At 39.6% G+C, this 23901-nt stretch overlaps 1 protein-coding gene across 1 annotated transcript; it reads right to left on the bottom strand.

Annotated features, from left to right (window-relative positions):
• Positions 1 to 431: 431 nt before the first annotated feature.
• On the bottom strand, positions 432 to 23366 carry LOC120799631 (collagen alpha-1(XVII) chain-like). Its single transcript, XM_040144853.1, has 52 exons — positions 23303 to 23366; positions 21331 to 21816; positions 21112 to 21159; positions 20960 to 21013; positions 20779 to 20826; positions 20451 to 20594; positions 19804 to 19897; positions 19139 to 19230; positions 18961 to 19041; positions 18730 to 18780; positions 18300 to 18461; positions 18038 to 18118; positions 16590 to 16634; positions 15199 to 15309; positions 14782 to 15084; positions 14614 to 14664; positions 14506 to 14532; positions 14373 to 14399; positions 14217 to 14279; positions 14013 to 14117; positions 13865 to 13927; positions 13638 to 13673; positions 13487 to 13540; positions 13132 to 13203; positions 11980 to 12042; positions 11427 to 11498; positions 11256 to 11282; positions 11129 to 11162; positions 10252 to 10289; positions 9993 to 10109; positions 9776 to 9844; positions 9532 to 9594; positions 9372 to 9422; positions 8525 to 8587; positions 8358 to 8408; positions 8229 to 8246; positions 8077 to 8127; positions 7683 to 7781; positions 7423 to 7470; positions 5653 to 5775; positions 5422 to 5544; positions 5206 to 5301; positions 4631 to 4756; positions 4459 to 4533; positions 4159 to 4305; positions 3896 to 4054; positions 3321 to 3473; positions 2353 to 2502; positions 2103 to 2252; positions 1913 to 1993; positions 1511 to 1564; positions 432 to 522 (listed from the first exon to the last, which is right to left on the bottom strand). Exons 1-52 carry the CDS (start codon positions 23364 to 23366, stop codon positions 476 to 478), a joined length of 4710 nt encoding a protein of 1569 aa, XP_040000787.1. The 3' UTR covers positions 432 to 475.
• Between the last annotated feature and the right edge of the window lie 535 nt (positions 23367 to 23901).

Here is a 23901-nt window from a genome sequence, read left to right as displayed (position 1 = left end):
AGATTTTCATTTTGCTGTAAATAAACAGTTTTCTCTCTACTACAATTGTGTTTAGTCCTTTATTTGATCCCAGTAGGATTTACATGGGTAATTATCTTGCGAATGATGTAAAGCTATGAGAAAAAGCTTAATTCTATTAAAAAGAAAAACACACACACACACATACATACATATATATATATATGTATTTATATTTGTATATAAAAGATGGTCTGACTAGGAAAATCATGCTGTAATGAAAAGATGTCACCAAACTGAATAATACCCCTCAATACAGTGTATCAGACAAGCTAATTCAAAGCTTTACATAATCCCTGATTTCACTAATACAACTCTGCACAGTAAATGCTCATGAATATAAAAATACATCCAGTGTGTGCTTCAGTTCATGTACCGTCCTCATTCATACACAAATCTTACACAATTTGAAGAGTGCAGATTTGATTTAACGGCCCCTATGCCAGTAGCCTGGCTCTCAAACACCGCCATTCCCCTTCCTTCTTTTAGTCATTATGAATTCTCCTGAAAAACAACACAAAAGGTTTGACTTAAAGGTTGCTTAACATTGATTTGATTGATGAGTACCTGTTTGTTCTAGCACATTAAATGAAATGTCTAAAATTATTAGCAAAAATCTGCAGCAGGGCCCCTCTCTTCAAATAAACACATCCAGGCAAAGGTTGTGTTAGCCGGCTAAAATTAGCTTTGAATATTATTTCAGTGTTCTACAAACCCATTTGATTGGTTCATTAATCAAAGTGCAATGTTGTTTTGAAATAAAGCCAACACGAGCAGAGAGTTGAACCCATGCTTAGAACTCAGTGCTGCTCTTACAACTGTAGCTACGATTAGCCAGCATGGCACTAAGGCTACAGACTGCACATTTTTACTGGATTGCTTAATGGCGATGATTAGAGATCATTACTCGCTGATTTGGCTACAGCAAGAAAAACCTGTCGCAGGGTTCATATGAGCAACTGCCTGTTGAAATAAAACCTGCCAAAATCTTTCAAAATGCAGATTAATTTATAGAGATTGAAATTTGTGACACCTTTCAAACAAATTCAGTTTGGTAATACATCTTGTCAACATTAAATATTTTACCTATAATTTATTTAACTAAAATTAGTTGTGTCAGTTGAAATGTATACAGTGGATAATAGTGATAATTGTTACTTTAAGATGAATGTATCAAATTTGCTCAGAATCAATTATCCCACTTTAAGTGAATTTATAGTTTAACATGCACGGCTATCACATTGTATTGTGAAAAAAATAGAATTTTGTTAATTTTGCCATAAATCTCCATCGCCTACATTTTCTCATCTAAAATTATAATGATATCAACACTTCTATTGGTGCCTGTGTCTGAGGTTGACTTTCATACATTTTATCTAGAGTTGCTGTTGCAAGATCTGAAAAATGTTGGCTTGTGACAAATCATCAACAGTCAAATTGAGCTAACTGAAGAACAGGACCCAGGACTGAATGGGGAATGAGAACAACTGACCTCTTTCACCCTTTTGTTCTTTGTGTCCCTCAAGCCACGGAAGGCCCCGTTCACCTGGGTCCAGACAGACAGAGTCATTATAAAGTTACACTGTAGACTAATGGTAGGAAAAGCCATGAAAGACACGAAAATTATTCAAAACAGTGCATTCTTAACATGGAACCTCCCATTTTTCAGCTGTTTCAAGGTCAACTGCCATGGTCTGATTTAACTGAGAAAAAAAAATAGCACTCTCACATGTATAGAAAAAGTTTCCCTCATGACATGATTAAAAACTCAAAGCATTTAATCACTCTCAAATGTGAAGTTTTCTAACCAGTATGAAAACAATTATTTACGGTACAATCCACTAGATGATTTGCTCCAAATTCCACTTTTTTCTTTAAGGATTTTAAAATGTACCTTTCTCTCCTTTTAGGCCTGGAAATCCCATGTCCCCTTTCTGTCCCGGTCTCCCAGGTGGTCCTACAATGGCTCCATGTGCTGTGGAGGACAAATTCTGTTGTTGTCGGAAGTCTTCATTCTCACATTTTTTTAGCTTCTTCATTGTTTTTTTCTGTAACATTTTCTTAATTGTTAAACGTTACTTTACTTTTTATATATTCCACTAAATCAGTGACATTTGCTTGGGAACCAAACAATCGGCTGTATCCTGGTGGACCTGGAGGACCAGGTGGTCCAGGTGGTCCTTGGATGACGCGTTCATCATGATTCCGCTGGATGTCATGAAGCAGACCGTGCGCTAAAAAAGAGGTTAGGATGAGGATAAATGTCAACCAATACTTCTAAATTTTAACATCATAGTTAAATCATCATATGATTTAACATCATAGTACACTCACATTTCATGTATTCCAGCAATTCTGTGGCATTTTCACGTGAACCAAACCATCGGCTGTATCCTGGGGGACCTGGGGGCCCGGGCGGTCCTGGAGGTCCTTTGGAGATGCGACTGTTGTACTCCCTCACAATGTCATGCAGCACACCGCGAGCTGCAAATGTAGGAAACTCAATCAGTGTCCTACATCTGATACTGTACTATTTGTACTCCACCAGATCTGTAACAGATGGTTGGTCAGGGTTATAGATACAGTCTGTCGTTATTAAGCTGACATCGACTTACATTTGAGATATTCCACCACATCCACGGCATTTTCACGGGAACTAACCCATTGGCTTTGTCCAGGTATTCCTGGAAGTCCAGGAGGTCCTGGCGGTCCTTGGACAACACGTTCATAGTCTCTCAAAACATCACGGAGCAGACCATGGGCTGCATATGGAGCACAGTAGAGTCCAGTATTATATACAGCAAATGAAGGGAAACTTGCTGTTTACCTTATTGAAATTCTTCCTCCTGTCTTCTGTAGCTATGAGACTAGATCTTCTAGATGGATAATCTTCAGTGTCCCTATAGGCTGCTCAGAACTTCTGCAATTTCTTACACGATAAACTTTGTCTACAAACACTGCCGTCATATCAGGCTTTCAAGCATCTCATCACAAAGATGTTTCATGAGGAATGTTATTGTTGTAGATAGCCAAGATTTCTCAATCTCATAATGATGAGTGTTCAATTTTGACTATGTGGCACCTAGCTTATTTTGCCATTTTGGCCAGGTCTCTCTTGTAAAAGAGATAATATATTTCAAGAGACTTCCTGGCTAAATCAAGGTAAAATAAAAATAAATAAATTGAACAAAAGAAAGCAAAATAAAATGCAATTCATAGAAAATAGTAAGTATTGACAGATTCAAGCTCCAGTCTGTGAATTTTGTCATTTGTGACGTGGTTCTTGACTACTTGCCACCTACATTTGATGTAATCAGTTACTCTGACAGCCATACTGGAGTAGTCACCAGTGTCCAGGTTCCAGTCTCTGGTGCCAGGCACACCTGGTTCTCCCTTGTGTCCTGGGGGTCCAGGAGGGCCTGGCAGTCCAAACATACCTCCTCTCACACCATCATCTGGAGACAATATAACATAATATGACTTCATATGTGACTCTAATTAAGACAGATTTATGAAGAGACATTTTGGTGAAGGTTAATATTTACATTATGCCTTAATTAAACCACCAACATAGTATTTTTGAATAGTAAAAAAAAAAAAGTTGATGTAAAAAAGGGAATATGAGGCCTGGGGTACAGCTTATTGCATAGAAAACACTTTGGATAGCCACAAATCTTAACCAATTGTGTGTCAACAGCTGTTGCAGTGATATAGGTGATCCCAAAATGATTTGCACAGATGGAATCATGAGACTTACAGCTTTCAAACAATGTATAATTTGTATGTGGAGACTGAGTCCACTACAGACCAAAACACACCTAAAGTTCTGCTTCAAAACCAAAGCATCCCACGGGTGGAACGTTGTATTTTAAGAGGCTAAACTCACTCTTTACATATTCTTGTTGTTCTGCTGTGAGTGACTCTCTGTTGGCATGCTCACTATAGGAAACCAGTCCACGGATTGCACCACGAGGGCCCTCAGGTCCAGGGGGACCAGGGGGGCCTGGAGGGCCTGGAGGGCCTCTGAAGGCAACACCTTTGGGAAGCAATGGAACAGATGGCTGAGATGGATGAGAATGTGTATTTTGTCAGATTAATTCCCTATGAACTAATGAGGTCAAGGTTTTCAGTCAAACTCACTTTGCAGGTAGTCATGAATGTCTGAGCTGATGTAGTTCCCAGATCCCGGGGGGCCAGGTGGTCCGGCCTTTCCACGTGGTCCTTGTGAACCAGGAACACCTGGAGGACCAGGAGGCCCCTGAGGGCCCACAAGTGCTTGATACCCTGCTAGTCAGACCATGAAATTGAATTCATGTTAGCTAAGGAATGCTACTAGATCTAATTATTTTAGAGTAGATACTCTACATTAACATAAATACTATGAGCTCAAAAACCTCATTTTGCTGAGGGGCAAACTGGTGTTATTATTGTGTCCCTTACTTGATAACAAGTTTCCAGGAAGACCAGGAGGCCCAGGAGGTCCAGGGGGTCCAGGGACACCTACCATCCCCCTCTCTGGTGACAGACGAGACCCACAGTCAGTTACATTCATGTTCTCTCAAAAGAACACCTCGTTAATCGGTATTCCCATAGGTGTTTCTATAACTCTCACCATTCATGAGACTGAGGACTCGTTCAGCCACCTCCTGGGTGTTAAATCTGTAGCTGCCAAGGCCTGGAGCTCCTGGAGGTCCTGGTGGCCCAGGAGGACCAGCAACATATCTCCTCACCTCCTCCCCTGGACACAGATAATTGACAGTCGTATTATTTGCAAGAGCTGGATATCAAAAAAACAAACTTCAACATTTTGAGGACATTTGTGGTAAATTATCTCTTTTTCTAAACAAGTGGCAGCCCAGGATGTTCAATGATGTTCAATAATGTTATTTAACTAGCAGCTACAAATGAATTCACAACGTCCTCATATTTATTTTACAAGTTGACATTATATCCCTAGAATGGCTCATTAGCATGACAAGTTTGACAGGTTCAAATTTTCACAATCCATATACTGTACAAACACCCCTGGCACCAATGTGATCCATTGCAATGAAGAAATGAATGAAGAAATTATTCACGAATTATATGAATTTCTTTGTGTGCCATTCAAATATTGAGTTCCTGCCACTCCAGTGTATGCCCTCTGTCAGAAATATGGGGATTCGATCACCCTCAAATGACACTTACGTTGTAACAGGTCGATGATGTCACTGACAGAGGTGGAACCAGTTGGACCTGGAGGACCAGGGGGGCCAGGAGTCCCATCATATCCTCTACCTGAACCTGAATACAGTAGATAAAAGTTATACAGAGGTTGTCACTACTGTTAGAAAAAACGCTGATTTTTACATACAGACATCATGTGTAAAAACAGATTTAACATTATTATGTAATTGATCATACTCTGGATGTAGGTGATGACTCGGTTGGCCAAATCGTTCACCAGCTCATCCCCTGCTGTCCCTGGGGCTCCTGGAATACCAGGAGGCCCAGGAGGTCCAACTAGGTACTCCCTGATGCTACCACCTGCATTTAAAGACAATATTGTCTCAAACAGGTCACTTAACTTTGTTGTTTGTTTCATCCATTTGTAGTGTTAAAACCCAAGTAAATAGATACCAGGGCATAACTTACTCTGAAGGTACTCTGCAATGTACTGGCCCACATCAGTTGATCCAATCCCACTTCCATCTCTTCCAGGTGGACCAGGTGGTCCAGGTGGGCCTGGAGGGCCAGGACTGAATGAACTGCCTGGTACTATTAAACAAATTCCCAAATAAAATGTCATGTACTGTAGCAAATCTCCACACACATTATCTTGTTTAGGCTAACGTAATGATATCTCATGACTTGAGCTGGGTGCTTGTAACGTTAGTAGGCTACCATTATTACCATTCAATTTGTCAGAATATAATGTTGACTTTTTTAATGAATATTTTCACATTTGCAATGTCACTAAAGTACTGCTTGCACACTGACTATATGGAGGGTTGTGCGTGTTTGGAAGTGTGTGTGTTGTTTTCTACTTTTTGCAGTGGTATCAAAATTTGATATTGAGAGTCATGGAATTTCAACTGTATTGGTAGCGACCACCAAATTTCTGGTATTGTGACATCCCTACTGCAAAACATATGTTAATGTAGAAAGGTGCTGTTAAAGGCTTCTGTGACCCAGACTCATTGAACAATCTGGCAGCATTGCAGAGATATTACCTTCTAAAGTTTTTGAGCAAGCCTCATCCTGCTAACCAATTAGAGTGGGAAGAATGGGTGGGAGCTCAAAGCTGTCAATCAACATGCCTCTGGTTTACTACTCTTCTCACACTGACATTTCAAGCTAGTATTAGCCGTTGGAATCCATATGACTGATTCGCAGACTAGCAAGCTCTCGATTCCTGCATTAGCAGAGACAACGTACACAATGTGGATGTAGGTGAAGGGCTGGGCAGAGTGTAGTGGGGCAGGGAAAGGGAGGGGTGGGAGGAGCGATTTGCTTTCAAGCCTCATGCTTGCGCTAGCTTCATTTCCAAAACTTGCATATTCTTCTGTTTTAAACAAGTCAATACTAATTATTTTCTACAAGAAGTTAGATGTTACAAGAAGCCTTAATAGTTGATTATAATTTTTCTCATGTGCGTTGGAGACAGTCATCTCCAATACACATTATAGTCATTGTTCCATTTAATGTGTACTGTATGTATTTAGCACCGTACCCCTATAACATTGTCTGGCAAAGTTACTAAAAAAAAATAAAAACTGATGCAGCAGAACCAATATTGTCGTTAATTCCACACAGTCTTATTTGTTGTCAAAACCTGGCACTTACATTACCTACAATGCAGCTTGACTGCTGAGAGTTCAGTTGGAGATTCGAGTTTGTTATGCTAGTAGTGGCTAATGTATCTTCAAGGCCCTAGCCTCAAGCAGAGATGAAAGCAGGCTACAGAGCTCTGGTGAGCTCATTGCTTTCTAAATCCACATCCCCCAAATATTTTGCATTTTCAAACTTGTAGTCTTCAGCACCAACACCTATAAACAGATTTTGATGTGTAAAATTACTGGAGTTCCCATGTTCTGAGTTCCTGTAAAGTGAAAGGGTATGGGGGGTACTGCTGGTCCAGCTGACACTCAACCTTCCAGTTTTGACATCGTTCACCTTATTGTTGTTGTTTTTATTGATCAGTGTTGTTGGGTCCCTCAAGTTCTCACTGAGAACTACCCCTAGCAGTCAACAATTGCTCAATAAAAACATCTTTTAGGGCAGGTTTACATGATTGATAGGTGTCATAGCATATTTGTCAGTTTTAGTGGCTCACTCACAACCCTGTAGGCCTTCTAAAAGTACAGGATTAGTGACGATTATTATTAAGACACTATCTTGGTACATGATTTTAGGACAGTTTACCACTAGATACTCCTGGGATGCCTGTGACACCAGGCTCTCCTGCATCACCTGCAAGGAACATGTAAATAGTATGATACAAACTCAGTGTTTACTGACTTCTTAATTCAAGAAAACATGTCAAAATGGGGACAGGGGAAAGACAGACAGAATGAACATTAAGTTTTTCTATATAGCCATTCACTGTGGCTAAATCCTATGTAATATCACATGAACAAAACAAAAGAGTTTGAAGGTCACACAAAACAGATGACCAAGTTTACCTTTACGTCCTTGTGGCTCCTCTGGCCCCTGTGGGCCTGGTAGACCTTGAGGGCCACTTGGGCCCACTGGTCCCTGAGGCCCCCTAGGTCCAGGCTGACCTAATGGGAAATCCAAAACACTGATTCAGCGTGTGATAAAAGTGCTTGAAAGTTCATTATTGATAATGAAAATACCCCCATGAAAACTAACTAACTTTCTACTTTAAAGTTAAGTTATAATGTCCCCAAAGGCATGCAGCAAGATTTCAAGGATGCCCTGCCATCTCTATGCAGTATTTTCTGCATAAGAACTGATACAAATAGAAATCAACATAAGACTGGAGTACCTCTGTAGAGGATGTTCTTCATAAAACGAATAATAAAAATCCATCTAACCTAAAAGTTATTCACATACCAACACCAGTTTCCCCTGGACTTCCTGGAAGACCTGGTTGGCCTGGTTCACCTGAAACAATCATCATTACATTAAGTCATAGATTATGTCTGTTTTAGAAATCTGTTGTTTCTAAACACTATGATGCATGCAGTGGTTTGCAATTTTGTCACCTTGGTACCCTTGTGGTCCTCTGTCACCTAAGGAAAAAGAATGATAACATAAAAGTAAATTTGTTAATTTTGCAACAGTCAGATACACAGTTTCAGGAGCATCATATGTATTTAACCTACCTGGTCTACCTTGTGGGCCTGGGGGTCCTGGAAGACCTGGTGGTCCAGCAAAGAAGGTCTCTAAGGCAAAAAAGAGAACAATGCATCAAAATGCCAAGCAAAGACAGTAAAGGCTGAATATGACGTGTCCAGTTTTCAACCTACAGTAGATCTAAAATGAATTTACTGTAACCAACCTGATGTAGGCACAAAGCTGCCAGGTTCGCCTTTCTCTCCTTGGGGTCCAGGTAAACCAACACCTGTGAGGACAGCAACACAGTTACAGATCAATTTTCCAATGATATTGCTTAAAGAGGTACTGAACACTTAAGCCTTTTTTTTTTAGCTGTAAACTAAATAATATGGCTGTACTGTGATGAAACACATCAATGCTGGTGCTGATGTTGACATTTCTTAACAAAGTTATAAAAATCAGCATTTCATGGGTTGAAAAGGGCACAACATGTCATCTACTGTTTCAAATTATCCTGACCCTTGCTTAACCAATGCTGACATAGAGTCAACTGTTTGGGACTTCTTTATGTCATGAAATTTATATATAAAAAAAGAATGTTAATGCCCTCTAATCAGTGGTTGGCGGCCCACATCCCCAGAACCTGTCCTTGAGTGGGAGTCTGTGAAACTATGCTTATTTTCAAATATTACTGATCAAGACTCATCATTCACAGGAGTTTACATTATGTTTTTTTGCCAACCCTCTACTTATTATTTTTCAATTTTGGTGCAATGGTTTCGGACTTATGTTTCTGATGTCTGTAAAAGCATCACTGCAGTGGCTGCAGATGGCAGCAGGTCCCTCGATAGCAACGCAACACTATGTACATTTGCAAGTGGCATTTTTCAAGAGAGTACTATTTTAACTACATACTTGGCTGCAAGAGCTCCGGTTTTGGGTATTACTTGATTACTGGGACTGGAGCTAACGGCTTCAATTGATACAGCTCAGGACCACCATGGTCCTCCACCAAACTAATGTCCGCCCTCTAATATAGGTACCTTGCAGTCACTGAGCAACTTGCTTACCTGGCTCTCCTGGAGGACCTCTGCGTCCTGGAGGACCTTGTTTAGTCTCACCTAAACATCAAGGACAGCTGCATTTGAATAACCATTAGCTGGATCTTAGAACCTATCACAATTGTTTGGGAATACCATTGGTATCCAACACAAATAGCTTTCAACATACCAGGAGGACCCTGAACACCAGGTGCTCCAGGTGGACCTGGTGGTCCTGGTGGACCGGGGAGTCCTGCCACTGAGGAAAGTTCTGTTAGAAATGAAAATATAGAGGATGTTTCGTGATGTATTGCTGTATCACACAGTGTTATCTTTATGCTACCACCAGATGGCACAAAAGTAAGTAATTCAAGAAATAGAGAGGTACTCACTATCGGTTCGGGTGGCACTGACAGTTTCTGAACTTCTGACACTGCTGCCAGGTTCGCCAGGTTTTCCTTGCTCTCCCCTCTCTCCCTTTTCTCCTTTTTCTCCTTTCTCCCCTTGGGCTCCCTTAGGACCTAAATGATTGAATCAATGTTCCATCACGGAAAAAACAATCTGCTCAATATGTATCAACAAATCTCACATTCATCTAACAGTTTTTGACCCATCTAAGCTGCATAACATTTGTCAAGGGTTTGGATTTACCAGGTTGTCCTGGGACACCAGCAGGGCCAATGGGACCAGACAAACCAGGGGATCCAGCAGGGCCTGGAGGCCCAGTGGGCCCTGGAGGTCCAGGGATGGCCACAGTATCAGAGCCAACTAGGAACAAAGAAGAGACAAAGACCAGTTAGTGTTTACAATACTTCAAAACTACACAGTACACTTTGCATGTCCATGTACAACTATTACAAGTACTGCAGTAATTGTAATGCAGTACTATTACAAGTACTGCAGTTCTTACTAGGAGTGATGACTTTACCAGGCGAACCAGGTTCACCTGAAAGACAGTGTTACATTATATTACATGATGAAGCTTATCTTCCAAACCTAGCAGCAGGTAAATTAGATACCGGTGTTTCAAAAAAATCTTTAGCATGTCCTTTATTTAAGACCTTTAGTTTAAAATCATAACCCTACTGCTTTAAAGGCTTAAATAAATTGTGAAAATAAAGTAAGCCCTTGCAACTAGCATTAGCGCTAATTATTGTGATGTAGCTCTCACGTGCACACGTTTAGAATTAAAGTTTGTATTCAAATATTTTTATCTGCCATTCTAGCAGTGGCTCTAGTGATGGCAGTGTCAATCATTGCCATTCATGGTCCACAGAGAATGAACTGTAATAACTTTGCTGATTGCCTGACCTTTCCTCTAGCATCATCAACAGGTCACCATTTCTGTTTGTCCAATACTTTGGTTTATAACCCAATACCTGCACAACTGATGACATTCCCATCAGCCTCAGCTGTACTCTGTGTTTAAGTGCTAAATAGCAAATGTTAGCACGCTAACATGCAAAATTTGTAAATTAAAACTGCGTAAGCAGAAGAATATACTTATATAATGCATAAAATGTAGGTAATGAACTACACCTTCGGTGTGCTAACTGAGTTAATGACTCATCTACCCCTTATGGCAATCCATTTGAAGAAGATCTGTTTAACCAAAGGCCTAGACAGTAAACTAAGACATAATGGAGATAAATGTACTAATGTTTTGATCTTCTTTTCATTGGCACTGTTTTATTTTTGCATCCAGTACCTTCCATGGCAGTGTGTGGTAAATGTGTTTTTGGTTTTTTTTGTTTACTTTCTTTTGTAACAAAAATGAGGCAATATCTTTACTACCAGGCTGTCCTGGATTTCCTGCAATACCTGTGGCAATGGATCAAAAAACAAATATCAAAATATACTGAAGCTAATCTGTAAGGAGAGTAAAAGAATTGATTTTGCTATATATTCTCATACCCGGGGGTCCTTGAAGCCCAGGGGTGCCTGGAGAAAAAAACATTGTTTTAATTTCAGTGCATTCTTATAAAAATAACCAACCTGATATTCTTCAGGCACTATTTGATAAAGGCAGTTTATTACATCACAACTGATTATGAATGCTGCCATGATTGGACAGTGTAATGGTACCTGGAGGACCGACATCTCCAGGAAGTCCAGGTGGTCCTCTCACACCAGGAATTCCCATCAAACCTGTGTCACCTGCAATTAATACACAGGAAGTAGTTCACAGGACACAACAACAGTTATAAATGTTTTGTTATCTTTCTCTGGCACCTGCAGAAAAAGGTGTTCCATAACTTAGAATTTGTATATCTGACCTCTCCAGCTACAACCAATTTCTAAACGTACAGTAACATGTTTTGTTCCTCTGTATTTTCCTCTGCATAGCTTGCTTTGCCAAGTAATTTGATGTGACTGATTTGCTCTTACTAATGCTAAATTTGTCCATCTTATAGCACTCTCATGGCATGGACACAGCACACACTTCTACCTAAGCAACTCAAATAACCATGTCAGTAGTTAGCCGAGCATGTAACTCTTAGCACACCATGAGAACACACTCTGACTGACTGCCGATACATAATGACCCAGTCCTCATTATATCCTCCTCAAATCTTGACATTTTATTAACAGAATTTCATATTTCCTTTTTACTACTATTGTGAAGCTCTCTTCTTACCTGCAATTCCTTTAGATCCCTTCGGTCCAGCAGGGCCTTGTGTTCCCGGTTGTCCTGGTTCACCTTTAATCATGAAAACAGGATCCATCAAAAATCAAAACCTTTTTTTTCTAACCTAAACATTGTTGATGGTTTGCAACTTACATTTTTTCAAACTGTTTGAATACAAATTAATTAATCATACATTTTAATAGAATACAATTAAATAAACACAGAACCTATAGCTATAACCTAACATAGGTTGTACCTACCTATACAGTTAAGATATTCATTTTTGATACCCTACCTAAGGTGCCAGACATTAGCCTGATTTTCAAAAAGAACAAAAGACTCATGATTGATTATCCCCTTCCAAAAATATTTATACGAGGTTTTCAAGTGAGCACAATGCTTGGGATAGTTTAAAATGAGACTATATAACTTCTGCTGAACAGCAGCTACTGACAAACTTAAAAGAAGTTACAAGATAATGGTAAAAGCTACATCATAGTGTACCAGTGGCACAAGTAGATAAGACCCAGTAATCTGTTTCATTTGAATATATTTCTAAAGTTTGCTTATTTTAACCACATTAGCCAAAACTACTGGTTTTACTATAACAAATAAGACTATAGCATATTACTATAAAGTCTCTGAGAGTAATGAATTGAGCAATGGTGTCTTTTTCTGCTTAATTTAATTCTGCATTTATATGAGAAAGAAAGTGCTGTTTTTTCTTTCAAAAGTTATGTAGTCTCACTTACATACTGATGCCACCAGTCTTTGTTTACGCCAGTGAGCATCTAAACAGTTTGTACTATATATTTTATTGACACTAAAAGCATCATATAAAACTTAACATGTCTGATATACTTAAAGGCTTACAAAATATTTAAATATATTAAAATAGTAATAATATTTTAAAACAATATTTTGTCTTCCAGCTTTCAAAGCTCAAGTTAATTTGGGAGTCTATGAGCAGCATAAAGTTTAAAGTACAGAATGTAATAAATACAAATAGCGCGTCTGAACAGATTGTGTGTGAGTTCTGTGTTACTTGAAAAGACCATTTTATACATCTTTACCACTTTTATAGTTAATGGCTGCTGTGATAACAGAAGTATTTTTACTATCCATGTTGTGCAGGATTGGTAAAACTGTGCTGAGACACACCTGTGAGTCCACGTGGTCCCCTCTCTCCCTGTTCTCCTTTGGTTCCTGGCGGTCCTGGAGTTCCTCGGTCACCTGCATTAAAGACAATCAAAAGTGCCAATGGAGCTATTAAAAAGTTGGCCTAAACTGATAAAGGCCATTGTTCTTCTTCTTCTATCAATACAATAGTTAACTAATCAATCAGTGTTCTGTAAAGACATACTAACCTTATCGTTACTATTTATTTTCTCTTTCTTACACATTTTCATTTGCTCTTATCACACTTTTATTTACTTTTTGATAATTTTAGAAAACTGTGTATTCTAGTTTACACGAGGTTCATTAAAATGAAAACAAGATAAAGCCTTAAAGGTACCTTTTGCTCCTGGAGCTCCTGCTTCACCCTGGAAACCCTTTGGACCAGGAACGCCTGCAGACAAGTTATAAACAGATTTAATACACTGCTGCCAATCAGTACCAAATACCAAAAAGACCAGATATGAAATGATGTAGAATTGAGACTTTACCAGGGTTTCCTGAGACACCAGGCTCTCCTGTGGCACCTAAATCAAAAAGGAAAATAAAGAGGCCATTGATTTTTGGCATTATTAGAATCAGTATAATCTGTCAGTTTTATTAATGATTTCAGGTTCAAGTGATTTGTATATGGTCTAAAATATGCGAAAACACTGGTATATTCCTTAAAATTGTGACCTGCTCTGACCTATAATTCCATCATGACCTTTGACCTTACCTTTTGGCCCCACAGCTCCAGCAGCACCAGCAGGACCAGGACGTCCTGGCTCACCTTGAGATCCTGTCAAAACCAAGCTTCAGTATGAAAGGCTGACCAATGAATATCTTTCCATGGATTCAACTTGGATGACAAAAACATGTTCTACCTTTGACTCCTTTCTCTCCAAAACCAGGAGGTCCACTCTCTCCACGGGGGCCCATCGGCCCTTCTCGACCCCTCTGTCCTGGTGGTCCCTCAGGACCTGGTTCACCTGGTCACAAAGGAGGAGAGACTTAGCTCATATTTTCTCTTTCTAACTATTTCTGTCAACCTAAAGGAGCAATGAAAAATGATAGAAAATTACCATTACCTGAACCTCCCTTTGGTCCCCTTGGTCCATCCAATCCTGGGTGACCCATCTGCCCAGGAGGACCTGAAGAAATAAGATATATGAGAGAAGAAAGAACAGGCAGTGAGTTTGTCAACTCTGTGGAAGGAAAAGGCCACAACACATTTGCAGTCTTACCTGGCAGGCCCGGAAAGCCGCTATCACCTGCAAAACATCAATTTTTAGAGGCTGGTTCCAGTTTATAGAGCTTGATACTTATATCTCACCCTTCTTAGGTTTGATGTTTATGAAATTATGATTAATACCACACCTTTTTGTCCTAGTGCCCCTGGATCCCCTGTAAAGGAACAGCAAGACTTATGATGGATATCAACAAAATATCAATTTCCGAATTACTCTATGATTCTTACAAACGTACCTTTAGGTCCTGGCTCTCCTCTCTCTCCTTTTAGAGAGTATACAAGTGTTTCTAAAAGTAGAAAAGTTAGGATCAATTACATTCAAATTCCGTAAGTTTGTTTCACTGAGGGTTGGGTTGATTTATGAACTTATTTGAAAATAACTGATCTATGTTTTCAGTCTGTACCTCTTAAAGCATCTGAGCGGAGCTCAGCCCTGACCAGCTGCTGAACGACTCTCTGCAGGGCAGCATTGTCCTGTCCCAGTCCGCTCCCTGAGCCTCCTCCTGGCCCAGCGGCCCCCAAGTTGATTGCATTATCAGAGCGGGTCAGGGTGGACCCAGAGGAACTCCTGTCAAGGTAGGACGAATCCAGTGGGTCGATGATATTGATGCCTGAAGAGGCTGACAAGCGACTGGACCTGGCTGAGGCAGTGCCAGTGATGGCTTCTAAAGCATCAACACGGTTCTTGAGGCGTTTCACTTCCTCACCTGTGAAACAAGAGAGAAGATGATGAACATGTGGAGATCAACTTCCCTGACCCTTATGATGGTACTGTAAATAACACTCCTGCTAGAGAATATTGGGAAGTTCTCCTGTCTTACCCAAAGCGATGAGTCCGAAGAGAAGTCCAAGGAGGAAGAGCAGGCTGAGCAGGAGGCCCAGCAGCCACTTCCACCAGCTACAGCAGGAGCAGAAGCCAAAGCCTGATTCATCTTTACTGACAAAAAAGTTAATAAGAATAATAAGAAGTATGGACTGGAGGCATAACAGAGGGGGCATTTGTAAAATATCTCAGGAAAAAGCATACTAGGCTTAAATTTAGTGTTGACAGTAAATTAGGAGGATCTGTAATTATCAACATATTTCTGAGCTTTTTTCTTAATTCTCTTATTATCCCTAGTTTTTAATGTTCTTACATTTTCTTAAATTTTTATGTTTTTCTTAAAGGTGCTGTATCTAAGTTTTTACTATCACTATAGAGCTACACTGCATAGTCCATTAGCATTAACATTGTCTGGAAGAAGCATTGCGTCAAACTTCATTCCTTTACTCACAAAGAGCTGTCTCCAGTGTTGGAAAGCAACGCCAGTGTTGAGTCTTGTTTTACTTCTATTTCTCTCACTTTTCTCTTCTACTGAAGTTAGCATGCTAACCAGCTGGTGAGTCACTGTAGCACCCAGTCTGCCCTCAGTCCAAAAGGATGAAGAAGTAGCGCCACCCAGAGGGTGTAATCTAATATCTTGTCTTGTAAACGCAATGATGACTGAAGCTCTTGGCAAGGGACCAGTAGGAAAACATGTTTGGTGGCAGAGAAAACTTACATAGAGCACCTTTAAAGAATAGTTTGACATTTTGAGAAATACACTTGTTCGCTTTTTTGCAGAGATAGATAAGCTAAGCTAACCTGCTGTTGGCTAAGCTTAGCATAAAAACTGGAAACAGGGGGAAACAGCTAGCCTGACTCTGTTTTAAGGTAACAAAATCCACCAGCACCTCTAATGCTCACTAATAAACATGTTATGTCTGGTTTGTTGATTCCATACAAACAAAAGTTGTAAGTTTATGAAGGACTACTTCTTGGCCTCCATTGACTTGCTGGTAATCCCCTGGAGGGAGACTACCTGTTTCCCCTTGTTGCCACTCTTTATGCTAAGATAAGATAACCATTTCCTGGTTGTAGCTGTAGGACAGGCATGAGAGTGGTGTCAATCTTCTCCTCTAACTCTAAGCCAGAAAGAAAATAAGAATATTTTCCCAAAATATCAAACAATTCCTTTAACTTTTCACTTATTCCTTGTGCTAAAAACCTTAATTATATTCAAGAATTGCTCTCAACCACTTAACATGCTTCTTATGCAGGCTTGTAAGACCCATTTGAGAGCATATTTTGTGAATCTAGTTCTTGGTGGGGTTCTGACAGGATTTGAACACAAAACAGCAGAAGTACCAAAGTAGAGAAGAGAAAAAGAAACAATGGGGCAATATGCAGTACCTGCATATGTGGCTTTGTCTTTTGTGGCACCTTTCATGGTTGAAGCTTTAAAAAATAAAATAGCACTTAATTACATTCCAAAAAAGAAATATATGTGATGGCTTTTATATTCCTGGTTAAATTTAGAATATGTTTAGAAATAAATGCAAATTAACCAAATCGGTCAGTCAAATCAATCACAATATTTAATCAAATGTCCCAAGTTACTGAAAAACAAAAAAAAAAGCTTTCATATATTGAAATAATAAATACAGACATAACCTGTACACTCAATACAATTATTGGCACCATTTTGATTAATTTAAATTAGTTCCTCAAACAAGATTAAAAAAGAAACTCACCTGGTCTTAATTTTCAGTGTTCATATGACCTGAATTAACCATAGTAAGAGAGGGCTGAGTGTTCCTAGTTTCTTTTTCACAATGGCAAAGACAAGAGAGCTGCCTGAGAGCATGAGAAATGCTATCATACAAAACAATAACAATAACAATTAACAATTTCCGAAGGCTACAAGGCAACCGCCAAGGATCTTGAAATCCCTGTTTCAACAGTTCGTAATATTATCAAGAACTTTCACAGTCATGAAACTGTTAAGACACTTCCAGGACGTGGTGCTAAGAAGAAAATCAATGAAAGATGTCTGCAAAGGTTGATGCAGATTGTGGAAAAAAGACATCTAAAGAGCTTCATGCTGACCTGGAGCAATCTGGAGTGATGGTTTCAGCCTGTACCATAAGCCCCACACTAAACCAAGTAGGGCTTCATGGGTGAAGACCCAGGAGGACACCAGTATTGAAAGAAAGGCACGAAAAAGGCAAGACTAATGTGTGAAAAATATAGATAAGATAATGTTTGGTATGTACGGGATAATGTTCTATGGGCAGATGAAACCAAAGTAGAGCTCTTTGGGAACTCAGTGCATCAGTTTGTTTATAGGCTATGAAATGAAGCTCTTAAGGAAAAGAACACCCTACCTACAGTAAAACATGGTGGAGGTTCTATCATGCTGTGGGGCTGCTTTGTTGCCTCTGGTACTGGAGGAACTGATTGTATCAAAGGAATGATGAAATCAGAAGATTACCAAGGCATTTTAGAGCCAGATGTGTTACCCAGTGTCAGAAAATGGTGTCAGAAGGTCTTGGGTCTTTCAGCAGGACAACGACCAAAAGCACAAAAGAATGGTTGCAAAGGAAAAGATGGGCTGTTTTAAACTGGCCAACAGTGAGTCCTGACCTAATGACCTTGTATTTTTTCGCTATTATGAGTGTTTTGTTTTCTTACATTTTCTTTTGTTCAATAACATTTTATTAAAATATTTTGATTATTCAAAATTGGTTAATTTGCATTTATTTCTAAACATATTCTAAATTCTGTAATTAAAATTCAGGGTTGCCAATCATTTCAACCATGAGTGTAATATTAATGCACTTTCTCGAATATAAGTCTACATTTAATATCTGTTCCTTCTTCCATTGTGCTGGTTGATAGATTCTGTTTCTCTCTCTTCAGTGAGTCCTCAGGGTAGGTCGCTAAGAGACAGAGAAATCCGGTTATCAATAATCATACACAGAAACAGTTATCAAGAAAACATCTTTCCTAATATTAAAGTGGCAGTAGCAATAGTAGCAGTTGAGTGGAATGTATAGCAATGTTAGCATGAGAAGCGGTAGCAGTATTGGAGCAGCAGGACTTAGTAGTATTTAGTGTTACCAGAAGTACTAGCAGGTGCAGCAGACATGAAGTGCTTTCCTGTGTCTTTGGTAACGACCAGTCTCTCTGTCGCCTTCTTGACAGGAGCATTCTCCTTTTCTATCAGCACAAACTTAACGTCTTTGCCTGAGGCGTCGTCATAAATGGGACTGCTGGGCCTCACTGTGAGAAACAAACAACATGACATTAAAAAAACTCAAAGAGTGATGGTTGAATGTAAGTATCAAAGCATCCATTGTTGGTAAAGTAAAAATCAGTCATAAATTATGTTCCTTTTTTGAACAATGACATTTTTATTTGCCTTGATGCCAGATTATTCTATTTACTAGGACAGGGTAAGTGAATCAGATTGATGTGTGTTTATCCACCCATTCATCTGTCTAATCTGGTATTTTGTTTTGAAATTGGCATGTCTTCTCTCAGGTCTCACCCGTGGTTGTGCTCATTCCAGTGCCTGGTACATTTTTCTGCACACCATAAACTGTAAGGAGACAAGAATACCGCTTATAAAAGTTGTTTCATGATTCAAAGCTTAAAGAACACAAGGGACATGATATTTTGACTGGTTTAATGCTGAAAACACTCAAAAGCTCATATAGCATAATAACTACCCAACATTTTTGTTGTTGTTCTTAATATTAGCTGGATATCACTGCTTTACCTATTTGTGTGTTGGTTCCAGTGGGAGAGAGGACAACGTGACTGGTACTAGCCAGATTATTCTGAACACCATACACTGGAACTGAGACAGAGAGAAAAACAACATGGTTATCTACTGTCAGTGCCAGGCTAACAATGTGAAACCCCTGTGGGCTGTGACATGACAAGAAGAGGCTCACCAGTGCTGCTCACAGAGAGTCCACTGTTCACAGAGGGAGAACTGAGTGTCAGGTTGTTCTGAACTCCTGGACATGACGGAACAGAACAGAGTCTTATTTGTCCATCTATCACAGTTGGCAAAGAAACGAAACTAAAAAAATGTATCTACTAAAAATACCACAGGTAAAGATACAATTTCAAACCGTATGAAACCACATTTGAAGGCTTAATTATCTAACATATCTCAGATGTGTCATGCATCTCTTAATGTATCCATATTTCGACTAAATTAGTTTAGAGGAAGATAGATATATGGAGTATATGTGGTGTCTTTTTTAATTTAACATTTATTTAACCAAGAACGCCTCAGTGAGATTTAAACATTTCCTTTTCAGGATTGTTCTGTGTACATATCTATGAACTGCATGTAGAGATTTTAGTGAAACTGATTCCTTTGGCTCATATAAAAAAGACCTTTAGAAGTTGTGTAGTTTGACAGAAAAAAACACACTGCTCCTTTGCCAAGATTACCGACCCTGCAACAATTAACTGGTTCGCTGCAACAGCACCATATAGTAATTAACCATAATCAGCAATAATGTGCAATTAATTCCCCAGGAAACACACAAAAATAGTCTTTTATTGCTGGTATTACTGGTTGTCATGCTTATTTGACTAACCTGACTGATAAAGGGTGGAGGTAGTGGACAAGTTGTTGGGGTTGGTATTGTAACTGTATCTACTGCTCACACCTCCAGACCAAATGCTGCCATAGTGGTCTAAAAGGGATAAAGGAAAGATGGTAGTTAGGCACCGAAGAAGTTCAAAACTGAGCACAAGGGAAAAGCCGAAACAATACTGTCCATCATCTTAAAATTAAGTGACTAGCCCGAAATAAAACCCATGAACGCAAAAATCACACACTAGACCTGCACGTTCTGGTCAATTTAAAGCGAATGAATAATTACTGCTGTGGTATAAGAAACCAAAATCAGTATCTGGAAACATAAACTGCTGTCATGACCAGAAATGGAGAACTAAAACTCAGACTTGCAATGATGCCTGGCCTTAACAGGCCTTTTTCATTAGTACCATCTTATTTCCTGATGAACACTGAGTGAGCAGCTTCTCTGGAGCAAAATCAGGGGTGTTGAAGAAGAGGACAGAACTTCTCGTTTACTTTTACCACAGATTCTCACAGCTGGTCTGAACATTCAGCCTAGCGACCCTCCGGTCAGTTTAGACTATCACAGCCTTCCAGACCACAGGAGTAACATCTGACTTTAAATACCATCTGTTAACATGACAGAAGTGACAGCTGATTGGTTGAACCTATGGTGGAGCTCTCAGACAAGGTCCTAGTTTCCACGCTGTCCTTCTTGGGGATGGGCAGGGTGTTGGTGGGGGACTGAATGGGGCTGGTGCTGGTGGAGCTGTTTCCTCTCAGCAGACGCTTCACGTCATCCAGCTCCGTCCCTACACGGCAGAAGTAACAGTGGACAGCTCTTTCTATAGTTCCCTTTTACCTCAAGTTCAGACTGGCTATAATTCACGATTACAGGTTATCTAGTGTCTTCTTTAGTATTGGATATACACCAGTCAGCCACAACATTAAACTAGTTTTGTTGTTGTGGCTGTGGACTTGACAAGTCATACTCACAACTTGCTGTAGGAGAAGCACTCTGGAGTCTGGCTCTGATCTCACTCTCTAAAAAAAGACAACATGCTTAGTAAATTATCTCATTTGCTTCACCCTATAATAAAAACCTCTAAGTAAAGATACAACTTCTAATTATATGTAATTGATATGCATTGTATTTGCACCATGCCTTTAAGTGTACCTCTGCTCTGAGATCTCCCTCTGGTGGCAGAAGTTGAAGTTGCAATTGAACCGCCTGCAAGAAAACACAAATTCATAATTTCATTCGTGATACAAATACAGTTTGTATCATTTGCACATTTCAGTATAATCTAGGATTCAAGTAACACCTACCATACTCCTTCCTGTTATACTCTGGAGAAGAGTTTGTGCTTGAACTTTCTGAAACATGGTGACACAAAAAAGATCATATTAGCCTTCAGGTCATTGTTTCTGCTCCAATTCCTGTAACATGGTAGTTCTGGAACCTCGTTCAGACTACAAACAATGGGGGAAAGACATGACAGTTCAGTAAAACAGCATGATTTGATCAACTGCTGACCAATAACTAACCATCAAAGACATCTGAGAGAGATGCTGTCATGGTGGTCATGCTCTTCCTCTCTTTTGGAGCAGGTGAATAAGTGATAACAGAGGACGATCCTCTCTTTGCTTCCCCGGATCCACCTGAACTGTAGCTGGTCTTGGTCACTGTGGAAACTGTCACAGCACCCAGACCCCCCTCCCTTTTTCCTTCTCTGCCGCCGATTGCAAAACTAGAGGACATGTTAGAGGACTCCCCTCCAGCAGCCCTAAACCCTGTCCTTGCCCCTGCCCCGGAGCCTCCAGAAGCTGCTGAACTCCCTCCACCTGAGGATACAGCAGAGGATGCTCCTACAGTAGTGATGCTGATGCCTCCGGTACCCTTGCTTGCTCCGGATCCTCCGAAACTGTTGGAACAGGAGCTGCTGGATGTGATCAAAACTGAACTGCTTGTGCCACCAGAGCCTCCTGATGCAGCTCTTCCACTAGACCCACTTGCACCTGGAGAAAGATCACCTAGAGGGAAAAAATGAAGGAAAAATATAGCAAAAATAGTATCCTTGTGTTTTTTAATCTCATCTCTGCAAGTAAGGTTCTATCTAGGCCACGGATGGCTAATATCTAACTGTCTAATATCATTATTCAATTACAAGACAGCACTGTCAAAGTTAATGTTTGACCTATAATGTGAACACCCATTTCAATGTTATTTTGTAAGACTCTGCTTGCCTGGTACTGTGCCTGAACATGTCTTGTCACTCTTTAGCATGAAATCCCTCCACTCTTAGATGAGACTGATTTATGACAAGCACATATACCATAGTTGTTGCTGCTGGAGCTGCCAGGGTAATGATAATGGTCTTTTCCAATTAAAATGATAAGCTGCCAACGGGAATCTTAACAGGCCTCTAGCTCTCTCTCGTGGCAAAATATGATGATAGCATATCATTAGAATTCTTTGTCTACCGCAACACACTTTTAAGCTCTATTCATTGCTTTCATTTTTTATTTTTTTATTTTTTTTTTTTTGGCAACCTGGAATCAGCAGAATAAGCTGTAAACACAACACTGACATACAGTATAGCATTATCAACTTATAAAGTTTATCTGGCTAACACATCCAGCAGACATAGTTTTTCCACGAAAAACGGCGGCCAGTTGCTCCTAGAAACAAGGATGATCAGAGCAGTGAGACTGAAGCAAACACTGTAACAGTCAGAAAACCAGAACAAATTTGCTAAAGATAAAGTGGCTCAAAGGCTAAATAGAGTGAGAGGGAAACTTCAGAGTTGGTAGATAATTCTCACATCACCCACTTTCACATCACAAACAGTCATTTAGCCATTGTTAATATAAAAAAATATTGATTAGTGCAGCTTTAACTACAAAATCTATTATCCAATATGTGCGTAACACTGCAACAAACTGATCTAAACAGTTAATATGCAATGTGTATAGATATTATGTATGTTATGTGTGAAAATGACTAATTGCACAACTTATTTTGTGATGTAAGTCGAGTAGTTGTTACTGATTTTGTGACCACTATAAAATATCATGTTGCTTTTAAAGGGTTGGCCCACTGTGAACAGTTTTCAAAGACACTACTTTCACCAAAGACATAGTCCTCACAAAAACTGTTTACTTACTGGGAATTATTCCATTTACTCCCATTGTACTGGGATGGCAACAGAAATGTCAGAGACAGATATCTTAAAACCTGTGCAAATATTTTATTTTTGTTTTGTTTGTTTGGGTTTTTTTTATTTGTTTATTTTTTGTTTTTGTCATTTGGGTGATCCAACTATTTAAGATGCTCTCATCAAGATAATGCCGCATACTGCTGTCGCTGACACAATATGACATTTGAAAGCCTATTTTTAAACAACCACCGTAAGACTTTTTTGAAGAAAAATCATGCATTTGTTGAGGACATGTTATGCATTGTCAGTCTGCATTTAAGAACAGCCACAGTTACAGACCAGCACCTTTCTAATCTTACCTTTGCTACTTCCTCCGGCTCCTCCACCAGAACTGATCGCCTTGACTGTAGTTAGATTGTCCATCCAATGTTGCCTGTTGCAAAAAACAGAGCATACACACGCACAGAGGGTAAAGAGAGTAAAAGACTGTTAAAATATTAAAGACTAAAACTCTTCGGAAAAGTAGATTTTCATTACATTGAACTTGTTTGTTTTTTATACCCCAAGGCAGAATCTGCACATAGTTCTTTTGAGCAAGTCTTATTTTTCCTGGGTCAGATTTCTTTCCTTTTTGTAGCCATGATCTGATCTGAAGGCTTCACCTAAAGATGTATAGAAAGGGCATAGCTCATCGTTCACTTGATAAATGTGGCTTTCCTTTTAACACAAAATTGACCCACAACAAAGAGGTAAATCTCGTCTGAAACAGATCTGAGGTTTCGGTCATAGCTGGGGGAAATGACATAAAATCTTTGCCCAGCTGCCACACAGATGGTGACTGATCATTTATTCCTGAAGGCAGTGGCAAATACAGAGTTGGTCAGAGTAGAGGCAAAAGATGACTTGTCAATTTTGTTTGATAATGATATCCCCAATCTGAAAAAAACTTTCATCCAGA

Source organism: Xiphias gladius, chromosome 15 (genome assembly GCF_016859285.1).
Source record: "Xiphias gladius isolate SHS-SW01 ecotype Sanya breed wild chromosome 15, ASM1685928v1, whole genome shotgun sequence".
Taxonomy (NCBI): domain Eukaryota; kingdom Metazoa; phylum Chordata; class Actinopteri; order Istiophoriformes; family Xiphiidae; genus Xiphias; species Xiphias gladius.
This window is presented reverse-complemented; position numbering and strand designations above follow the sequence as displayed.

What these genes read in the sequence shown, in the direction of transcription:
- LOC120799631 (XM_040144853.1), bottom strand. Translation starts at nt 23,366, where the DNA reads ATGGACAATCTAACTACAGTCAAGGCGATCAGTTCTGGTGGAGGAGCC. An exon ending in ACTCTCTGTGAGCAGCACTG is followed by an intron (nt 19,042 to 19,138) that starts GTGAGCCTCTTC and finishes TCTCTGTCTCAG; the next exon opens with TTCCAGTGTATGGTGTTCAG. An exon ending in TGGTGTTCAGGGTCCTCCTG is followed by an intron (nt 9,423 to 9,531) that starts GTATGTTGAAAG and finishes CTTGATGTTTAG; the next exon opens with GTGAGACTAAACAAGGTCCT.